The 23,400-nt window shown below is 40.1% G+C and overlaps 1 protein-coding gene and 1 long non-coding RNA gene across 2 annotated transcripts in view; one reads left to right on the forward strand and one right to left on the reverse strand.

The window, feature by feature from the left end:
* The window catches only part of LOC310767021, a 962,895-nt gene that overhangs the window by 585,823 nt on the left and 353,672 nt on the right, over window positions 1–23,400 (forward strand). The gene's annotated exons all lie outside the window — the stretch shown is intronic.
* The window catches only part of RYR3 (ryanodine receptor 3), a 265,223-nt gene that overhangs the window by 91,876 nt on the left and 149,947 nt on the right, over window positions 1–23,400 (reverse strand). The window contains exons 39-57 of the mRNA XM_083607824.1: window positions 22,683–22,956; window positions 22,127–22,241; window positions 18,646–18,775; window positions 18,312–18,415; window positions 17,057–17,192; window positions 16,002–16,182; window positions 14,481–14,589; window positions 13,830–13,950; window positions 11,225–11,394; window positions 9,925–10,145; window positions 8,059–8,149; window positions 7,642–7,782; window positions 7,032–7,195; window positions 6,297–6,375; window positions 4,522–4,611; window positions 4,119–4,265; window positions 3,024–3,086; window positions 2,498–2,573; window positions 2,144–2,267 (exon numbers count right to left, since the gene is read on the reverse strand). Coding sequence (XP_083463950.1) covers window positions 2,144–2,267; window positions 2,498–2,573; window positions 3,024–3,086; window positions 4,119–4,265; window positions 4,522–4,611; window positions 6,297–6,375; window positions 7,032–7,195; window positions 7,642–7,782; window positions 8,059–8,149; window positions 9,925–10,145; window positions 11,225–11,394; window positions 13,830–13,950; window positions 14,481–14,589; window positions 16,002–16,182; window positions 17,057–17,192; window positions 18,312–18,415; window positions 18,646–18,775; window positions 22,127–22,241; window positions 22,683–22,956 — 2,536 coding nt within the window. The remainder of the gene's footprint in view (window positions 1–2,143; window positions 2,268–2,497; window positions 2,574–3,023; window positions 3,087–4,118; window positions 4,266–4,521; window positions 4,612–6,296; window positions 6,376–7,031; window positions 7,196–7,641; window positions 7,783–8,058; window positions 8,150–9,924; window positions 10,146–11,224; window positions 11,395–13,829; window positions 13,951–14,480; window positions 14,590–16,001; window positions 16,183–17,056; window positions 17,193–18,311; window positions 18,416–18,645; window positions 18,776–22,126; window positions 22,242–22,682; window positions 22,957–23,400) is intronic.

Below are 23,400 nucleotides of genomic sequence, written 5' to 3' on the forward strand. Positions count from 1 at the left end.
TGCCATAGTCAAAACAAATTTTTTTTTTCTTTCCAGTAGCACCTTAAAGACCAACTAAGTTAGTTCTTGGTATGAGCTTTCGTGTGCATGCACACTTCTTCAGATCTGAAGAAGTGTGCATGAAGAAGTATGCATGCACACGAAAGCTCATACCAAGAACTAACTTAGTTGGTCTTTAAGGTGCTACTGGAAAGAAGATATTGTACATGGTAATTTTGAAACATTATTTGAAATTGCCCATTTTTTAGGATTGCAGCTTCTAAGTGGGAAAAGGGGACCATTCATTTACCATAAATGTATTTTTGAGGGAGCCCTAAAATGTTGAACTGAAAATGTTGACCTGCATAGGCAAAGCTGAGAAATTGTCAATGCTCTGGGTGGATTGGCACATGGAGATAGACCTTGGTGAAATCTGCTGAAGCCAGGTAGTTATGCCTCCCCAAGGAAGATCAACGTTTCCATACAAAAAATTCAGTATGTTACAAACTTGTTCAAGAACTTCAAATCCAATATCACCTGCCAAGTGCCCCCTTTCTTTGGAACAATAAACACCTGAAAACCTCTGTTCTGAGGTTTGCTTGACTGCAGCTATCTGAAGAAGATGACCTATGGCCGCTTGCATCAATTCCTGTTTCTCTGGATTTCTGATTATCATGTGAAGTGACTTGGCAGAAGGGTTTGAAATTCTATCCAATATCCTTAACATAATTCTTCACCCAGTGAGGAAATTTGCTTGCTTCTCACCTGGTAGCAACATGAAGCAACCCGCATCCCCAATGGTGGCTATGGAGAATCAAAATTGATTTTGCTGCATTCCTCCTCTGGATGGTGTAACATCTGGGAATCCTGAACTAGGCTGCTGCTCTCTAGACTGAAATCTGAAATACTCCCGGGAAGGAAAACTGGGCCAAATATCAAGGTCTCTGCATCCAGATTATAAGGAATGACAAATTTGATATGGGTGGTGTCAGGGAACTGCCATCGGAGCTAGAGGTGGAGGCAAGGCTCCAAAGCAATGCTGGAGAAGGGCCCAGCAGGGGGAGAGGCAGCTCATCAGCTGGGGAAGGAAATCAGCGTGACACCAGGGAGAAAGGGGGGCAGATGGGGGAATCGGCGAGAGGGCTCCAGGACTCCTCGCCGGAGACCAGCGGGGAGAGCACGGGTCCTCCGCTGCCCACACCCACCCTGTGCAGAAGACTTCCGCGCAGGGAGAGTAGGCGGAGACTTGGCGTCAAAGAACTTCTATGCTGGAAGAGGTTCAAGAAACGCCCACTGACGGATTCTGCTAGCGACTGAAGCAGCCATGAAGTGAAGGGCTGTCCAGACAGAAAAGGTTTAACCAGGGAACCTAGCCAGGAGTGGCGGCAACTTACGCACGAGCAACCCCTATAACCATTACAGGTGGTATCATTAAAACAAATTTTGCTGTTTCATTACTGGAGTGCAGAAGGCATGACCTTCTTCTTACCTTTCAATATATAACTCAGAGCCTCTTCACCCAACACTTTCTTCCCAATGTATGGAGCTCAGACCAGATGTCAATTTGCATCTGTCTCTCAATGACAGAGCCATGGGATGCATCTAGCCACAATCTCACCAACAGGGAGGAACTGATCGACAGTACTGGGAACCTTGGGAGGAAGTAATCACACCCTCTTGGGTTTCATGATATGGAGGCAAGGGGAAGCTGAGTGTAGCTGGAGATGCACTCTGAACTAGAAGAAGGCCAATTTTGAAAAAGCTGAAAGAACTACTGGGAAAGGCCCCATGGTCAAAAATACTCAAAGCGAAGGGAATTCAAGATGGATGGGAGTTTCTTAAAGGTGAAATACTGAAGGCACAAATGCAGACAATTCCAACAAGTAAGAAAAGTGGGAGGCATCTAAAGAATATGGTATGGCTTCATAAGGAGCTTACAGATGAGCCGAGATTTAAGAAGGGCATGGAAGAAAGGTTAAACCATGAAGGAAGAGTATACATGGGTAGCCAACAAGGTCAAGTGGGCCAAAGCTCAAAATGAGCTCAGGATTTCAAGAGAGGTTAAAAATAATTGGGAAAAGGTTTATTTGGCTATGTTCAAAGCAAGAGAAATAAAACAAAAAACTAGGGCAACACGTTATTTACACAGTGATATACAACTTGCCTGGATATGACAATGCCATTCACTAGAAGAAATTTAAACAGTTCTTGTGCTTTCTCCCTATCCCGAGACTTTTCTTTGGCTGTCAAAGTGTCATAAGGTACTAATAAAGGATGGCTACCTCCACCTATGGTAAGATGAGAGAAGTGTTAATATTTACAGTAGGAATTGACAGACAAACTAAGGCTGTGATCGTCATTTTGTTTACTTAGAGGTACAGTAAGTCCCACTGAATTCCACTGATCTTACTCCCAAGTAAGTGGGATTGCAGCCTAAGGCTACTCTTATCATGTCATCTGTATTTTCAGATATTCCCCTACTGAATATCAGGTTTCACACAAAACATTTCAGTCTTACCTTTACTTTCCAATTCAGTTTTCTTCTTTTTAGCCCAAATGTTATGATAGTTTTCTGCTACCACTTCAACCATTCCCTGTATCACCACCAAATCAAGAAGGAATAATCCAAAATCAAAAGAAATAATACAATTTTTCAGAAATATATATTATAGTATTTAAATATATCATTTATAGTAAGTGTTAAGCAGGGAAGGAGGAATACCTATGAGGGCATCTGCCCAGGGAAAGGCTAGTTCCATCTTGTGTCTTCCAATGCTTTGTTACATAGATGGAGTCAGGGCAGATATTATCATAAAGGATGCCTTTTATGGCTCATGGTGCGGATCCTAGGGAAATGAGGACCTATTTATGTTGGATGTGGTTTGTTTGAAATGCCTTATGGTTATGATACTTTCTGTTCTGTGGCTAGAGCAGGTCTCCCCACGGTACTTTTGAACATAAGGACACTCTCTTGTTGGCCCTTGTTGCTCTTATTTAAGTATGAATAGGTGTTTTCCTACATTTTTGAATAGTCTTATACAAACCTGGATTTCTCTGGAGAGTACAACATTTGAAAGATCAAGTGGTGCTGGGTTGTATCCATTTCCCTATTATTAAAAGGAAGAATTAGAGGTTTTGTGGTTTTTTTGCATATTTAGATTCTTTACATGTCAATCTATATTGAATGAAGTTTAAGGATGCAAAATGCCTGATGCTAAGTGTTATTAAAAACTTAAATTAGGGTGAAATTCAGTTAGTACCATAGTACTCGTGGAAAGGCTTTTGATCCAGTGGAAGCATCGTTGAATGCAGCAGGAGAGCAGATTTTTGCCAATATCCTGCAGTCCCCTCCATCCCCTGAAAATCAGCTCCAAAGTGTTGGGAAATTCTCTAGAACAGGGTGGAAGGTGGCATGGAAGCCTGGAAGGAGCCATGTTTCTTCAGACCCTGACAAGCTAAATCCCTGCCACTAGGGTGAAAGAGAGGCTTGCTGGAGGGCCTATACAACTGCTGACACACAAGACCTATGAAGTGGAAAGGAGTATGATGAACTCAAATTTACATCCCTGCACCAGAAAGATGTGTCTTCGAGGAGCCATGTTCTACAGGTGTGAGTGCTAAGTCCACAGATTCCTGTGCAATATCATGGGGTCGGGCTGCATAGTGTAGATGACAGCGTACAGCTGTCACCCAACCTGTATGGGAGCAAGGCAGGAAGAAAGCTAGAGGTTCTGTCCTCCCACAGCAAGGTAAGAGCTATCTAGTTTGCATATTCCTCCCTGTGGAGCAAGTGGGAGGGAAAATAGCATTCTATTAAAAACTGTATTGTGTCGAAAAACTTTCCTCACAAATTAGGGCTGAGTCACCTGATCATTAGATATGAAAAAGTCACAATAAATTGGCAACTGGAACAATTTGCCATGGGGAATTGCTATTGCGAATGTTCCAACATGCTCTCCATCTCAGAGTGTGGCAAGCAATATTCTTAACACATTTCACAGGACTGGGTCACCACACCAATATTTCTACAAAGGTGTTTTTTTTAAAAAATAGCAAAACAGAAATAGCATTAGTTTGCAGAGAGAAAAATGAGCTCATATTTTTCTCTAGTCTTTTTTTATAAGAAAGTTCTGCCTTACTTGGCTGGACTGTGATATGCTACGGAGCTTTTCGCTTTCACGTTGTTGTACCATTGAATCGCCTTCTTTTATCCTTTCTAGGCTCCATCCCATTGCTAACATGGTTTTAAGAGATTCTCTGGCAGGCCATCGATAGATTTCCTTTTCCTTAAAAAAGATATATACAAATTTTGTAACATTTCACCTGGAATAAGTCTAAACTGGAGTATTGTACAAAGGTCTTCTCATTGTATACCATTTGGAAAGCTAAACTTAACATGATTTGGATTTAAATCTTGTCATATTTTAATGCTTATTAAAATGATGCACCTTGCAGCATCAGTGATATTCATGTATCAATGAAACATGCACACAAAATCTGTTGTTTCATTAAATAATGCAGTTTGTTTTTTTCCTTTATTACCTTTTCAGTCAGTGTTTTAAAAGGCCTCATTAAAGGATGTGTCTTCACATTTTCATCGAGTGAAGATGCATACTTCCACCCACTATTATTCTGAAACAGACACATAATTCACACAACACGTAATTAGCCAATCGAACAAATTATCTGGGATGGCCACTATAATAAATTGCTTTTTTAAAAAAAAAGAAAAAGGACTAAATGAAGTAGCTTAGAAAATGGCAAGAGGCAAGAACCAAAACTCCATGTTCAGATCCAAATAAGATACTGCCTGGTTTTCCATTTGTTAAATACAAAATGAAACTATCAGCACTGTGCTTTGGGTGAATATTTTAGCACAACTGCACATGTATCCCAGTTTTTGGGAGATAGCTCCATCCCCACCATACACAGAATGAAGAAACAGATCCACCACAAAAATGAAACGGAAAGAAAATCTCCACAAAATTATTGTCTAAATCATACCCCTGATAAGATTTGAGAAATATTCCCATGTGAACGGGAAGAACATAGACAAGTAGGATTTCTGAAATTATGTGCTTTGCTTGTTCAGACCCAGAGACCTCCCCCCTAAATAAATACATATATGACTCAAATTTTAGTTTTGGTTTTTGGCAGAATTTAGGCCACAACTTTATTGATTACAGAAAAGTGAGTGGTTGCATAGGCTCTGGTTCGACTAGCTCCCTACACCCTTGCAGGTAGCACTGACGCAGAGCTCTATCATAGGTCAGCCAAGGGTGAACACCTGAGGTAGGTGAAAAGCCTGGGAACAGACTCTGTTCACTCCCCAGATGCTCCCCTGGACTCAGGCATGGGCACAACCCCTCTCTCAGGGGTTACCCAAACCAAGTTGAGTCCCTGGATTCCTTTAACGGAATACCCTCCACATAGGGATCGTGAGACCGTTCTCCCATCCCTATCACATGAACCAGTGCCTATCCGCAACCTTACAAGTTGTGACGATTTGCTAGGCGGCAGGTAAAACCCAAATGGCAACAGCCAACCAGATAGGTGGGGGAAATTCCTGCCATGCCCCTGTCCCAGCGACAGACGACACACGTCGGCATAGCAAGGTCAATCGCAAAATGCCCTAAAAGTAGGGAGAAGTAGGCGGGTGTTCCGTTTGCACAAACTGAAAGAGAATCTCTGGGTCATGTGCAAGAGATTAAATAGGTCCCTCGAACTCTTTAGACTGCACCCCATTGGCCAGATTACACTCAGCAATGAGGGGCCCACCAATCGGGTGTTGTGGCTATCCAATAGACCCACCCACAATTCAAACTGCCAACATTCTGATCGGCAAGCCCAAGGGGCTCAAGTGGTTTAGACCACATCCCAACACATGTACTTCCAGTTCACATAGTATTATTATCTGTACATTTCCATGTGTATAAACAAGCTAAAATGTTATGATTTCCCACTACTAGTTAAAAGTTAAGGTATTGCTAAGGACACAGACTATTTCAGGCTGAGTCAATTTAGGAGGAAATTGCAAGAACCACAGCACTTTATTGCATTCAGAAGCTGCCAGAAGATCCCCAGGTATTTTGAGAGAAAAGAGAAGAGAAGAGAAGAGAAGAGAAGAGAAGAGAAGAGAAGAGAGAGAGAGAGAGAGAGAGAGAGAGAGAGAGAAGCATTACTAGACAGTGCTGCTCTGGTATAACAGTCTAGGTGTCTGAAAGGCAAATCTATCATGGAGATAAATTGGACAGATTTTTAACATTCAACTCTCATTGTCCTTCTTTGACAATTGTCAGATTTATAATAATCCATACCTTGTCACAGGCCCATTTGTCATGTGTATGTTCAGCGTACTTGTTGACAATATACTCCAACTTTTCAGGAAGTGTAAAACTGGAAACACAAAAGAGCAATATAATTTATAATTTGCTCCAGTTAGGCATATATGGATATGCCTATTTATATCAATTTCCATGAATAAATATTTAAAAAATTATCTGGATAATGATGACAGTGGTAAAAGGCCTAGATTACGTTGTTAACATATTCTCAAGAACCTATGCTTCCCCATCATGATTTGATGACTAGCCAACCAAATAATTGCAATGATGCACCTGGGTGACTTGTAATAAGGGGCTGGAGAAGCAAGGAGTCATTACAGCTTTATACTGTTGTATATGCCCCATTCTCTTTTACTCTCCCCTCACCTTTCCTCCATTTCCACTGGGCTGTTGGGAACAGGCTGCTCTTGCAAGAGGTCTGAACTGATTGCTTGCATTGGTCTTTCCCCACTCGCTCTTTCCATCACTTGATCCATTTCACATTCTACCCTTCAATCTTTTCCCTCCCAACCATACTTTTCTCCCTCCAGGCTTCATGAAATTAGGCCAGGGCCTGCAGGAAGTAAGATAAATACTGCAACCCTTTACCCACAGGATCTCTACCCTTTGTGTTAAAGAGATACTTTGCTTAATAATAAGGCCCCTGCTAGGCTGGAAAAAGAATCCCAGATTGATTAGTGCATTATGAGTGAGGCACTTACGACTTACTTCACTGTGTTGATAGGTTTGGGATCAAAGTTCCCGTCAGCATCCACTGAAGTCTGTTTTTCTAAAACTGAGGTAATTCGGGTGTCTAAATAATCTGGTGGCAAAGCCCCAGCTATTGCACTTAAACAAGGCAAGGCCATTCGGAAAAGCTCTGGATCATACTTCTGCAGGAGAGATAGGAACTGGTTGGAAAGTCCAATAGAAAAACATGCAAAATATTAGTTAAGGCAACACAGCCATATAGAAGCAGCATTAGTAGATGCTGATAAATGAAGATTTATTTATTTTTTAATGCAGGCACCTAGCAGAAAACCAAGCTACATTTATATATTGTTTAAATCAATTGTTTGAAGGCTTTGTTCATAGCTAAAAAAAAATTAAGGCTAAAGAAGTTGTGTCAGTTTATTTGACAATGTAAAAAAAGTCCCAGAAGTCCTATTGAATCAGTGGGTATGTTGGTCTGAACAGAGCTCTTAGTGATTAAGTAGGGCATTTTCCTTTCACTAGGTGCATCTTTATAGCATTTAGTGGAAGCAAGCAATTTGTGCTGTGTACAGAAGCACAGGTGTGAATTGTAGTGTCTCTTGCAAATATTACTCTGGACCTTTACCTTATGAGAGAGGGAATCAAATATTCCCCAGAAAAGTTTTTCAGATAAATGTAACTCTTCTTCAGCTGCAATTCCATAATTTCCCCATCCAGAAGGCAAGCAATAATATTTCCAACATTGTTCATAGTGATTTGTTAGCAGCTGTGAATGACAGAAAAAATAATACATTAAAGAAAACTATTACAATAGTTTTTACTCCCTTTTTAATAGAAAACTATTAGCAGCTTTGTTTATAACGTAAAGGCAAATCTTATGTTTTAAAGCAATTGCACTTTAAATTATCTTTGACTAATAAGAATGCCTTTATACTTGAAGAAGTGTGCTCAGTCAGCCTTCCAAACTGTTTTTGAAATTAAAAGAAAGAAATATCATACTACTGAAAGATTTAATATCCTTAGTAGAAATAGAAGGATTTACCTTAAGTGACATTTTACAATATTCATTAAGTAAGGGTACATCAAAAACCAGCCGTCGTAATAGCTGCTGTAGCATAGAAGGCCGTAAATGACTAGAATTAAAAAAGAAACTCATAATTAGTAATGTGTACATGTTGATGAAGCTGCAAGGCAATTACACAAATGACTGGAATGCGAGACAAACAGTGCAAGTGTTCTGTAAAACAGATTACCTAAAAGGAAAACAGCAGAGTGATTAGGATCTACTCAGTTATGTTCAATGGAAACATTCTTAAAGGCGGGGCAATATTCCATTGAAGCAATCACATAAGCAGAAAAATTCTGATTCTAATCGTGTCTCAAGACAAGAAAACTAGAGAAGGAAAGTTCTATATTACCCACCTCTAAACTGGCCTGTATTTGACCATATGAAAGAAGCAAATTATAATATGATCCTAATTAACTGAATCTAGTGTAGTAGTGAGCAGTGTAACAATCTTGCGTGTATAACAAACTCTAAGTTACTGGGGGATTTCCCCCTCAAGAAAAGTTTCAGAAAGAGACTTCCCATATGTATCTAATTGGTCACTGTGAGAGCACAATGCTAGACTAGATGGGTCTTTGGGCTGATCCAGAAGGTAAATGGGAAGCATGACAGATTATATCACTGCTATGACTTAGGAGGGTCCTCTAATACTGGAACAAGATTGAAAACGTGCCTAATTTCTTCCTGGTTGGTTTGATGCTCCCACTCACTCATTTATCACATTGACCTGGGAACACCCATTTAAGCAAAGTTAAGGGTAAGGTGTTGTAGAGGAGAACTATGGGGAAGGAATCTCTAGTAATGGGTTTGGCTCCTACCATTAGGCAGAGCAGCACAACCACCTCAGGGGGTAAATGCTTGGGCAGCCAGGGCGGCCAAGATTCAACTGCCACTCTAGGCAGCTTCTGCATGTGGAAAAGGGAGAGGTGCCACCTTGTCCTTTGGCAGAAAACTGTCAGGCCAGTAAAGAGGCACACCAGGGATTCAACTTAAAAAACAACAACTCCTCCTCAGAGGTTCTATTTACAATCAAGTGGCATGTAATTTTATTAAATAAATAAATAAATAAATAAATTTAACCCATCCCTTTATTTAACCTGCAACCTGACACAGGACCTTATGGTGAAAGGCAGGTAAGAAATTGCATGTTTACATCCATATATTTCTGATTTTCTCTCCTTTAGAGAGGGCTAACTGCCTTCTAGACCAGTGTTTCCCAATCTTGGGTCTCCAGCTGTTTTTGGACTACAACTCCCATCATCCCTAGCTAGCAAGACCAGTGGTCAGGGATGATGGGAACTGTAGTCCAAAAACAGCTGGAGACCCAAGGTTGGGAAACACTGTTCTAGACAACTGGCATCTAATTGCCAAGGAGGCTGTATTCTCCTGCCTATCTAGGATTCTATTGAGAAAGGCCTCCCTTCTGACAAGCTTCCCAGATCACTTTGTTACACAGCTGCAGTAGCAAATGAATTCCCAACTAACGCTTCCTGCACCTAGATAAATATATAATTTTTGTACATGGTATAATGTGAAGTTCTCATTTGAGGATCAGAATTGATTATCTATAACACACTTGATATGTTGTGTTGTAGTCAGGCACAATGAATTAATCGTGTATTATTTCCTTGTGTACACCCAGCCTCATTGCTTGCTCTCTTCACCTGAGATTTTTGCTGCATGTAATTTAGAGACCAGCCAGAGAGGTGAATATAACTCTGTTAATAAACCTGTTACAGCACTAAAACCTGTGTGGAGCCAGAGTCAACAGATATGCAATAAATTATATTGCAAAGGCAGTGTGTTTATATGAAACAGAAAACAATCTTTATACATACTTACTGGCAGATAGCAAGCAAACATTCTTCAATGGTGTCTCTCTGTGCTTTGGTAAGAGAGCGTCCTTTGGATAGTCGATACATGGTATGAAGTGTGGAATCAATCAGAGAGACATAATGCTCAGTCCCCGAAAAGAGAGAAGCGCACCGTGTGAGTAATGGAAACACAGCTGTACAAATATATCTATTTAGAGCAAGAGCTGTCTCTGTAGTACTCAAAGAAACCTGCATAAAGGACATATAATGTATACATATTACTGCTTGGTCAATGTATATATAGTCTGTTTCGGTTTTGTGCATATGACTTCACTGGTGGCTTGTGCAACTTAGAATCACACCAAGGTGAACCTAACCATGTATAGCAGCAGTCCAAGGGCTGGATAAAACTCCAGTCATTCCAACCTGCCTAGACTGAAAAAAGAGGGTTTTCAAGCATCTGGAAGGCAACAGTACATGTCTAGAAGTTTGTATTCATCTTGATGGGGCATAAGTGTGTCATTAGAACTAAAACTACACTCTTCATTCATCTTTTCTATTCTGCCTGACAAAATTCTCTGTGCGGCCTAAAACTTTACATATCCCTACATCAACAGAGATAGTTCTAGTATTTATATACTCTTCTATATTTTTATATATTACATCTTCCTTACCTGCCAAGTCTCTAACTCTGAATATATTAAGTCTTATATTTCCATTTACACAGTATCACTCCTAACCCAAGATCTGACTCTGGTTGTAAATCCTTGTTAGCATGAACCATGCTTAGTTTGGACGTAGGTCTAAGATGAAACCATGCTTAATGACACTGGGCAGAATTTCTGCTTGAGCAATGAAGAAGCATGTAGTCATCAGCCTGGTTTATGATTCCTTGACCACGTTTAATATTTTGTCTGCACTGGCCTGTTGTAGATTTAATAGAAGAATAACTTTTCTGGGTTTCGCTCAGGTAACAACAATTAAGCTGTGATTGTTTTTCGATTCCATATGCAGAAATGTCTTATCCTACAGAAAACAAAACTAAGAAGAGGTTTTGTTTTGTTGAATGCTTGGTTGCATTCTCCCTCAATTCCCATAAGGTGAAAATATTTTATAAGAACACACAGGAATTTGTGAATTTATGGCACCAGTCTTGTGTTATTCATTGATTGTAGCATCATCAAATGAGAGCTAAGAACATAAAACTTTAAAATTTAGTATTTTTTTTGTTAGTTGGCTGTATTTTATAACGTCAATGAACAACAAAATTTTACATTATGCATCACTATGAGTACAGTTGTAGATTAAGGTAGTAACAAAATACTCACTGTATCCAATGAGGCACTTGCTCTTAAATCTGGTAAAAATCCAACTTCCAGGAGGTGGAGAAGGAAGCTTTGGTCCTTTATACCATAGACACGATCTAGAAAAAGTACCATGGGTGCCTTATGGTCAGGGCAGAAACTTGCAGACATGTCTGGTTCTGCAACAGTTCCATCTGAAAAGAAATCCAATTATGTTATTGTTCATACAATTTTAGCTTTATATGACTATTCACACAGTGGCGTAGCGTGGGTTGTCAGCACCCGGGGCAAGGCAAGTAATTTGCGCCCCCTAACCCGTGGATTTGCGCCCCCTAACCATGGATTTGCGCCCCCTAACCCTAACCCCCAGATGTTGCGCCCGGTGCGGCCGGCCCCCCCTGCACCCCCCACGCTATGCCACTGTATTCACATACTCAAATCAAAGTATCCCAGGTCTGCTGGTTTTCATGGTCATATTGTAAAACCTTTAAAATACAACAGGACACAGCAATCTGAATTACTTTGGAAGTGGTGCAGGACTTCAAATTTTAAGAAACAGGGTGGGAGTCTGTGAGACACCATGGGAGGAGGAAAAAATGGTTGGTAAGTTCTCCCCGCCCCTTGCATGAAAGTATTGAGCCCTGATTGCTCTGGAGTGTATCAATGACATCTGCAGGTAAGTCCAGCTTGGTTAGGTGCCACCGTTCAAACTCCACACAGTCAGCTGGAGCCACCTGGGATCCAGATGAAGAATTGGGCCCTGATAGAGATCTGTTGTGTGAGGTAAGTGCCACAGAAGGGAGACTGACAGGTGGCATATCTGAGGGAACCAAGGTCTGCGAGGCCAGAATGGTGTGAAAAGGAGGACTCTCACATGCTCTTCCCTGATCTTTCAATGGACCGTTGGAATGATGGGGAAGTGAAGTGAAAGCATAGAGAAGACCTGGTGGCTATGGTGAGAAGAGGGCATCCCATGTCTCCACTGATGGTGACTGGAATCTGGGAGGTTATGATTCCAGGTACACCTGGCATTGGTCAAACTTTGACAGAAGCTGTTGAAAAACTGCCAGATACAGTTGCCGTTCCACTTGGTCCATTTTCCTGAGGCTTAGTCAGTCTGTTTGCATGTTTAGGAGATTGGAGATGTGCTTGGCTGTGACTGACTGGACGCTGTGTTCTGCCCAGCTGAGGAAGAGGGATGCTTCTGCCTGAAGCTGCCAAAATTGGGTACCTCCTTGTTTGCTGATGTTGGGTATTGCTGTGGTGGAATCCATGCAGATTAGGATGTTGCTGAGTTGGAGATGAGGAGCAAAGTGTTGTAGGGCAAGGGAGCTGTTAAGAGCTCGAGCCAATTGATGCTCATTGACACTTTGGTGGGAGACCATAGGCCCTGGATGTTTAGCTCTCCACAGTGAGCTTCCCACCCTGTGAGGCTGGCATCTAAGGTGATCATTGTTCTCGGATGATCACAAAAAGGAGAGCCCTCTACAGGCTGGATCACTGCCCATTATCTCAAGGCTTGGCAGAGGTGGTGGGGCAGTTTGATGTGCAGGTGCGTTGCTCGATGCAATCTTTCTGGTAGGCAATAGAGCCCATTGGAGATGATGGGCATGGTGCTTTGCAAACGGAGTGTTATGCACCACTCAGATGCCCAGAGCTAGAACCCTTGCCATAAACATGAAGTCCACTATACTGGATTTTCTGAAAGTCAGAACCTCAGCTGATCTTTTCCACACATTCCAGAGAGAAAGAAACTAGGCCTCTGGAGGTTTCCAGTAGGGGCCCCAAGTGGACTAGCTGATTGGCTGAGGTTACCTAGAAGTAAGCTTTGAGAAGAGAAATCTATTGATGTGAGTAGGTTTGGAGATTTTCTTTGATAGATGGAAGACTTTCCATTCTGAATTTCCTGTAGGTTACCCATTGGTTCAGAAATTTTAGGTCCAGAATGGGTTTTCCAAGAAACACCATGTTTTTTGGGTGCCACGAAGAAGATTGAATAGATGCCAAAGAAGCATTCCTCTGTAGGGACTGGTTCTATTGCAGCTGATTATAGAAGATGGAGTACTGCCCCTTGCATAATAGCAGAGGATTGGTTGATCATAGAATTATATAATTGTAGAGTTGGAAGGGACCCCAGCAGTCATCTAGTCCAACCCCCTGCAATGCAGGAATCTCAGGTACAGCATCAATCACAGATGGGCATCCAACTTCTGCTTAGAAACTTCCAAGGCGGTCCACCACCTCTTATGGGAGTCTGTACCACTTGCTCAACAGCTCTTACTGTCAGAAAGTTCTTGTTGATGCTTACTCAGAATCTTCTTTCTTGTAACTTGAAGCCATTGGTTTGAGTCCTACTTTCCAGACCAGGAGAAAACAAGTTTGTTCCCTCTTCCATATGACAGCCCTTGAGATATTTGAAGATGTCTGAATTGTTAATGAAGTAGTTGATATACTGATATAGTTAGATTTTTGGGGGGGGGGGTTGCTATGCATTACTGTCTTTAATACTAAATTGCTTATTCTATTTTTTAATCATTGTAAGCTGCATTTAAAACAAATTCTGTGGAAAGATGGCATACAGAGAAATTGACTGAGTGGTATTTACTCAACACTTTTAAAAATGGCTTACCTTTATTTACTGCTGGCAATTTTAGAGGTATGCTTATAATCCCAACCAAATCTTCAGTTGGTACCAAGGAACGCAGGATGGAACGTATTCTAATAGCTTCACCTTTTCCAGTTTGGATGAGCTGTATTTTTACACAAAATTCAATTAACAGAGGCAATATTCTCTTTAACTTCTCTCTCTTTTAAAAATGTAAATAACTGCAAAACTATGGACTCTTTTTCTACATATATGAACTGTTTAAATATTGCTACTTAAAGGGTCGTTCTATGGGATAAATAGTCTTCCTTTTTAATAAATACTTGTACTACATAAATATAAATATTGCATAAATAAAGTACTATATAAAATTGGCTAAATATTCTTATAATACTCTAGTTCCTCTTTACTTTATTTAAGAGTATCATAAGATTACAACTATTTCAGTGCAGGAGGGAGCCCTCTCAGGAAAAATATACTATTCTGGCCTTCCATTTGAAAATTTTAATGGATAGTTTTATCTTAGTTTAAATTGTCATTTTAGTAAACAGAGATTATTTATACTGATGATAATGATGTAAGAAAGTGACTCAGGTTGCTTGATAATATTTGGAGCTTGAAGTGTGCCGTGTGACCTTTTGCTGCTTCTGCACAAAGAAAAAACCCCCCACTTACATGCAATTCTGGTGCACAACGCCCAAGCAAATCTATAAGAGCTGAGTAGAAAGACATAATTGCATTGCCCATATGCACAACCTCCTCCTCCTCTTCATCTTCTTCAAGACTGTTAAAAAGAAATCAAGCAGGCATGGATAAAATCCAAAGTGATCTGGAAACTAAAATAGCAATAACAGCAAGAATTAAAAGAAAAACCCAGCTTCAACTAAGCAGGGAATAATGGCTGGTTTGTTTTTCTGTCTCCTAGTGTGAACCCAAAGCAAGCTGGTACTAATAGAAATGCCTTCTTTTCTTTCTTTCGAGCTTTCACCCCAAAACAAACCCTAGAATGAATTCCATCCGATTCCCCTGTGGGCAGCGTGTGTATTGGCTGGCACCCAGGATGGAATGCACAGCAGCCAACTAGAGTGGGTATATATACTCCCTGAATCCAGATGGACTAAATACTACATGCAAATGCATGTATTGGAATCCCAGCAGAGAAAGATTGAATGCTGTGAGAGGAAGCTATTCAGGGTGGAGAATGGTGTGCGCTTTCCTCTTTCCTCTCCCTTTCCTAATCTGCTCCAGCCCCTCTCCACAAACACAAGCATAACTATGTGTTTGAAAACCCATGGAGAAAAGCAAATGGCTCCCTAACAGGAAGAATTCCTAATTTGGAACAGAGAAGCAACAACTGGGGAATGGTTGTGCACCTCCCTCTCTTCCACTTCTTCCTTCACTCTAAAACACCCCTTCTCAAAGTAGCTCATTTCACATGTCTCTGGCATGAGGATTCCCTGGTCTTCAGGGAGCATTAGTGAGCTCAAACAGTAGATAAAGGAGGCTGCACAAGTGAGCTGGAGTCCTGCTGATTTGAGTTATTGTTTATTTATATTCCCATTTTTGGCTCAGAGGCACGCAGTGTGATGAAGAGCATATTGAGACAATAAATGTAAATAAAGTATCTGTAAGGGTTGTATTTCGACTAACTTTTACTTAGTTGATCAGGGACTGTTCAGAGTACACCCCCTGAAATTACTGGCCCTAAATTAGTCATGTCTATTGTTTCCAATGGGTCTACTGTGAGGAGGATTAACATTGTACATAATAACCCTAAGTATACCTAACACTTTGTTTCTGAAATCTCAAATTCAACAAACAAAGCGATTCAAAGCATTATATGGGTGCATGTTCATTAGTATTAAGAAATAATATCCAGTACCAAATTACTTCATGGAAGGGTCAGGTCAGCAGTACTGGAAAGAAATTGTGCCTCTAACAGTATGTATTGCAGTTATATAAAGATATATGTCCATACTTCTAGCGAAGCAATATTTCTAGGCAATACATCCAGGGAGTATTGTTTTGTTTTACCATCTGATTATGCCAAGTATTTCTACATGGTTACAGAAGTGAGAGCAATTGCTAAGTGTCCTTTTCTACCATATGGTATGTTATTGTAACTGACACATCATCAAGGCAGACTTTGAATGGCATATTCCAAAATAATGTCAAGTATTGTGTATATCCACGTACAGTTCCCTCTTATATCCCTGAGAGGGAAGATCAAGAGCTGGGTTCTCAGATATCTTAATTGCTCCTTGCATAGCAGCCAACAAACCATTTCCTCCTTCTCCTCTCAGAGCTGGCCCAAAACATTCGGGACGCCGAATTAGAAGCTTGACAACAACACTGGCATTTTCCTCTACACTTTCACCTAAAAACAAAAAAGCAAATTTTACTGACATGAATAATAAAACCAAACAGTAATGCTGTGTGAAGGCTATACATTATTTTTAAAAGAAAGAGCACGCCCGCACGCACACCGCAAAATCCAAATTTTGTGTAGAGAATTAACCATTCAGATTTCAGATCTTTGATTCAGATTTGGTTTAGTTATTTTCTTCTGGTATCAAAATTTTGGTTCTCCGAGATAGAACTCAGTAGGAAAGATTCGAGAGGAAATCTGAATGAGCCGTTCTGTGTGGTAACTAAGGCACTGATCTTAGGAAAAGCCTCAGCCTCAAATAATGGAACCACAATCAGAGGCCATCATCAGAGGCCTTCCTCCTAGTGCCTCTGCTGTTTGGCTTAGCACAGGTAACAGCTGGGGAAAGGAGTTTCTTCCTCGCAGAGGCCCTTATCTGGAATATTCTTCCCATAGAGGCATACCTGGTGTCTTTCCAGCACCAGGTAAAGCCTTTGTTATTTTAAAGTACGATGGAGTGGATTTTATGCTTCAATAAACATATTGTGGGGATATTGGTGTATTTTATCTGCTGCTACTCATTTGATCAGTGTTGTTGTTATCCTAAATAACATTGGCTGTCCTTGGAATGTTAGTATCGAAGGGCATGACAAAAATTTACAAAGCCAAAATGAAAAAAAAAAGGGAATTATAGTTCAAACCTGTAAATCTGCATAAAAACAAGAAAATTTGAATAAAAACAAATGACCAAAACCTACAGTTAAAATAGCTTATGATTTTGAACTAAGCTTGTGATTTGTTTTCCTGAGATAGCAACTCATGAGATTCAGTCATAGTAAAATATGCATTTTTACATATTTGTCAATCCAGTAACTAAACTTACCATTAACAAAAACAGCAAATCTTAAGAATGACAGATATCGTTCACCCTCTATTGGATTCCAACCAATGTCAGGATATCCTGTTGCTAAAAGCATGGGGCAGCTCTGGAGACCACAGCCTGCCAAGTACGTTACAACCTGCCAAACACAAACACTGGTAATATCTACAGGAGGTTTATTCCAATGAATTAAAAGTAGAAGGTGATTCAATTTTTAAAATCTATGTGCAAATCTTTGGAAAGAGTAGAAGGAGTGGAACAGTTACCAGACATTTCCCCTTACTTTCTAGGAGGAAAAAAGTGAGTGTTATGGTGCAAAAAATATGGTAATTTTACTGGCGATTACCACTCTGAATTGAGAAAAGAAAGGATCTGTTTGCAGAAAGAAACTATTTTTCATACATGGATTTTTTTTTAACTGGCACAAAACTGATTATTGGCAGGGGAGGATACGATACCAAGAAGTCTGAAAAACACTTGTGGTATTTTTATATTGCCCAAGAGAAGATTAGCTCTGGCAACACTAGTCCTTCAGTGGGGTGGCACTGAATCCAGACGTATTTACCCCCAAAGAGGTGATCAACAATGACAGAAATATAGATGTCTCAAGCATTCAGTCAAGGACACTCGCAAACACTGCTTGAGGTAACAATCAGTCCTGCTCATAGCCTGGCCTCACTCTGATCATGAAAGCTTCTCCCAACACTTTTCACTTTCTGAAGGCTTCCCAGTAGCTCACTTTTAGGTAGGGCAGTTGCTTATTTATTTTACACACGTTAGTGGTGTAAAGCTGTGTGGTGAAGCTGAGCAGCCAAGTTGCCCTCCTGACTCTGCATCTTACCTGGATGAAAATGGGGTGGGGCAGCAGCAAGTTTGGGGCTGAAGCTATACCCTAGCAGACTCAGTGCTTGCACAGGTGTATCCAGGTAGCCCTGCTCCTGCTGTGTCCTGGTAAGATGTAGCAATGCCACCTGTATCAGGAATGTGGCTCCATGGCTCTGCACCACCATACTTTGTTTTTTTAAGTATCTTTCATATATTGAGAACAATTCATAAATGAGAGAACTCAAGATTTATTTTATTTTATTTTTACCTTCTGCTTACTATTCTAATTAAGAGTGAAAGGACTGTAGTCATACAATAAAAGTTAAAAATATATGTCAAGTGAAAACTAAGCCTCGTTAAGTAATACATGGCGTGACTGACGACAAAACAAGGGGACCACAAGAAGAAAAAATTAAAGACAGTGAGTGATTACTTTCTCAAGGTCTGGCTCCTCCAGCGCCAGTGCAAGCTCATTATTGTCCATTACTGAGGCAGCTGCTACATCAAGTGGAGTGGAACCCCTCATTGAAGGAGAAGCTGTAGCAAAGACATGATAATGCACAGTAATTAAAATAATTGGTTTGCAGTTATGATTCGTATGCAGCAGAGGGCAGTAGTTAAATGCAGTTTAGATGAAACTCAACTATTCGCATATAAAAAACAACTGCCAAACCAAGATCGTAGCACAATCGAAAGCTAAAAGGCCATAAGTTAAACTTGTGATATGGCAAATGTAGGTGAATGACTATCAAAATTATACAACATACCAAGTCCAACACTGCTGTTTTCAAGTAAGTAGCTTAGATGCTCAAACATAGCCTTTTGGTTCTGGCGACTGATTCGACAAAAATAGCACAGGAACCGACAACAACTTGCTACCATTTTTGGAAAAGCGATCTGTGGAGGGAAAAGAACAGTGCCGAATAATAGGAAGCATTAATTTCTGCTCAATTTCCTAATGAATAAATAAATAAATAAATGATATGCAGTCTGCAGAAAAAAGGGAATCTCCAATGCATACGGCAGAGTCCCCTGCCTCCTCTTGCTCTCCTGGCTTCAGCGAAAGCAACGCGAAGCACTCCCGCTGCGCTCCGGAGGCTTCGCGTTGCTTTCGCTGAAGCCATGGAGCCTGCATTCGCTCCATAAGACGCACACACATTTCCCCTTACTTTTTAGGAGGGGAAACGTGCGTCTTGCAGAGCGAAAAATATGTTGTTGGTATGAGCTTTTGTGTGCATGCACACTTCTTCAGATACACTGTTTTAGTTGGTCTCTAAGGTGCTACTGGAAGGATTTTTTTTTTATTTTGTTTCAACTACGGCAGACCAACACGGCTACCTACCTGTAACTATAACTAACCTACAGAGTCATTTTAGGAACCATGAATCTACAGTCTTGACAATCAAACAAAAAACACTTCAACAACCAGTTGCAAAGCACTTAAATTCAAAGAATCACAATCTCTCTGATTTATTTATTACTGCAATAGAAAAGTTATCTGATCCTAGAAGATTTGAAACAAGGGTTCTGCGTCTAAAGACTTGACACCTTAAAACCATATGGTGTCAGTCTGGAGGATAATAACTGACATACCTCAGCTACTCCAAACCAAACACCTTAGGATTCCATCCTCGGTGTTCTAGAACTGGCTACAGCATATCATAGCAGTTGAAGAAGGTGGAAGCCAAAAGGTTTTACTAAAAAAATATATACATCTGAGTTGTTAGTTGCTGTAATATACATACACTGTGTGGAAATTATGAAGAAACTAAGCAAAGTGCAAATAGATGCATCAGAATTAGTGCTGTGCCTTACTGCATCATCAAAAACCGAAATAGTGAAGCATGGTACCGGTAAGTCTCAGGCTGATATTAAAGATCCACTTTACTAACCTTGGTAAAAAAAAATTGTTTGCCCAATCCAAGAAAAAGAAGCAGCCGTCCCCTGGGATGCTCCCCCCTGCAATACTTACTATGCAGAAAGCATGCACAACCCTAATCTGAAAGGCCCTTATAATAAAATGGCAGTTTCGCATGCATCATCAATGCAGATGAGACCTTCATAAATATTTCTACATCATCATGCTAAGAGAAGACAAGCCCAGTAATCTCTGTCCAATAGTAAAAGCATTAGAATGTTTTTTCTCAGCCATTTGCACCATAGAGGGCATGTCTGGGTCAATACTCAAAGCCATTAGCAATTGTCTTCTGTCATCATAAAACATTTGTCATACACATTTGTCAGCCTGAGTAAGAACTTACAGCCATTCAAGTGTCAAACAGCAGAGTGCCACAATAATCGTTCACTCTCCTAAAATATCAGCGGTAGAGTAACATTAGAATTCTGCAGCTTGAATCTTGATAAATGGTATGCTGTTGAAATACCTCCTACTGGCATAATCCAACTGTTTTATTATATCCTATCCAGAGGCATAGCTAGGTGATCTTGCACCCCGGCAGAACCATCCAGATTGCGTCCCCTAGCCATGGATATATTACCTCTTCTTTCCACCTCTCCTCCACCCATTCAATTCACCCTCTATTTAAAACCATTTCTTATGAGGCAATAATCAGTATTTATATTGATGGACATATTTTTAGACGATTTTGCGGGGGGGGGGATTGCCGGCACCCCTAGTGGGGGCCCACCTTGCCACCCCCTAGCTATGGCCCTGATCCCATCCCATATTTACACCATAGCATCCAATGGGACTGATTGGAGATGCAGTCCAAAACATGGAAAGGGCACCAGGTTGGGGAAGGCTGCATTAAAATTGTGCCATGTCAACTCTCACCCTTTTCTCAGTAAATGAGACAAAATATTTTTCGATCATTTTCATTATGTATCTTATATTAAAACCATATGATTTTATAGGCATGCACCTATTTCAGGTGCTTGTGGCACTCAACCTATAATCTTAAAAGCCATATACTTTGAAGCTCAATTGGACTGCATACAACACAGATTTAAGATATATTAGAAAGACTATGATGATGATGTTACTGCTCTTTTCAGACAAATGATTTTTCCTGCAGCAAAGTCATAAGGAATTATTTTTGAACCAGAAAATACAAAAGTACAAAGCTCCGTGTTGGCTAGACCTTCTTTACATCACCAAAATGAGACACAGATCACAGCAGCACTTAAGGCAGGCCAAGCTCAGCAACATACAACCCTTTCCTCATTCATATGCACTGATTTACAACTGATTCACAACTAAGAGAGGTTTCAGTGTACTGAGATCTGCATCCTAACCTCCAAAGCTCAAGAGTATGCATACAGAGAAATAAAACATTGCACTGCACCGCTTCAGAAGTCCAATGTTTATTCAATTAGAAAATGTTTAAGCTCTTGATCAAAAAGTGGTGTACAAGTAAAACTTATAGACAAACACAGGTAAAATCCCCAAGCCAATTGAAAAAAATATTCACAAAACCATCATAATTTGTTGGTGCCCATCTGTCTCAGGAGGCAATGGAGCAATACGCCTTTGGGGGGTGAATCCCTCCCAAAATTAAGCCTTTCTAAAATCCTATTAACTAATGGAAAGAGTAACACATATGCTTAACTATTCCTCACAAACAGATAGGACCTTAAAATGCTCAACTGACACATTTTCTGGAACTATTTTCACACATTTTCCTCCTTTGAGCATTTACTTTGCAACTTTTGAGACCTCTTAACACATTACAGTTTTAACAGGTATATGTCAACACCTGCACTGTGTTCCCATTAACACTGTAATGCTTAAAGTACATGCACATCTTTTTCTCACCTTTTGTACACTACAGGAGAACACAATATTCCTGTTAAAATCTCAGTAAGTAAAAAGGTTGAACACACATTACACTGTAACTCCTATGTGTGCAACTGAATGCAGGTTTCAATTATTTGGACTTACATGCAAACTTATGTGTGCATTCCAAATATTGGGGGCGGGGGGCATTTTCCACAAGAACTCCCAGTAGAGGACTATTTTCTAATAAATAGTATTGGCATGCTGCTTAGAACCAGCTTGGCTGAAGCATTTTAATTCTCAATTTCCAACTTCTTTTTTGTATGTGCAATCTTTATAGTCCATCTTTAGTGCAAGAAACCTTGCCTATGCAACTCCCATCATCCATGGAGCTAACAGCTCATACTTTGTACTGCACAAGATAAATATACTAGTCTTCTTTACCCGCAGTTCCTTCCAGCTACAGAAGGCATGCTTCATAACAATCACAGCAAAAATACTTGTGAAAATACCTGAGATTTGTCTCCTCCAAGCACATTTACCATTACTTCCATAACGGTCTCATGCATACCCAGGACTCTCATTAAGTTAGGATGCTGATAAAATACTTTGTTGTTCATTATATCTCTAAATGGGATAAGAAGAAATTCAACAAAAACAATCATTCTTTCTCCTGCAAGATCTGTGTTTATCAAGCACACAGAAAAAGCACTGCATTTTTAAGGTTCAGAATTAAAGAGCAATTACAAAGATATGACTATATTCTAATTTCAAGATTATGACACACATTACAAGGTTATTATCAAGAATAACATAGACTGTTTCTCTACCAATATACCAACTCAGTTTAGGGAGGTTCATAGATGTTCATATGGAAAGTAAAGCGATTGTGATAAAAATGGGTGCATATAACGTTCATTTATTCATTCATAATTGAACCAAACCAATATTGTAGCATATGTACAAAATTAGGTTTTATAGTGGGCTTAAGCTACTACTATAACCAGGGCCATAATTTCAATATTTAATTTTTATTTAAAACATACAAATAAAATGTTTATTTCATACCCAAGGCCATTAATCATAAGCAATTCTTCTTCTTTTCCCATTCTGACGCTGAGAAGGGAACGAATTTGACCCAGCGCTGCTAATAAGTTGATTGTGTCTTGCACAGATGTAGCACTTATAGTGTAGGATTTCCTCAGAGCCTGAAGCAGCTCGCCAATGCTGTCATACTGCCTTCGAAGGAGGTTAAACATAATACGAACTAATTCTGGATCTTGGATCTGATCTTCTTGAGCCCAGCGAACCATAGTTTGAGATATTAACTCCTTCAGAGTTGCTGCAATGGAGGGGGGGTGAGGAGAAAAGAAAACGCAAACTATTAGCCACTGAAAAGACATAATTTAAAAGGATTCTTTGAATTCAGTAACCTGAAAGTTGAATTATCAATGACTACCAAAATTATTCAGAAAATACTATTATTAACTGTTGGGAGAAAGGGTCTGGTCCCTGTCCCCAAAGCTCACAGCATCTCTCCAGGGGCTTTTGTCTGCCAATTACTTTTTTTATTGATTTTCCGTAATTTTTAACAAATTGTCACCAAATTAATACAAATTCAATACACATTTAAAAGCTAACTCCCCCCCACCCCCATGTCCCTTCTAATTTCCTCCCTCCTTTGCTGCTTCCAATAAAATAACTTTTCCAACTATCATTTCAAAATACGTTCATCCCTTCTCCCTACACATCACATGTTCAGTTACCAATTTCTGCTATGGCTTTT

This window comes from Podarcis filfolensis, assembly GCF_964270895.1.
Source record: "Podarcis filfolensis genome assembly, chromosome: 1".
Classification (NCBI taxonomy): domain Eukaryota; kingdom Metazoa; phylum Chordata; class Lepidosauria; order Squamata; family Lacertidae; genus Podarcis; species Podarcis filfolensis.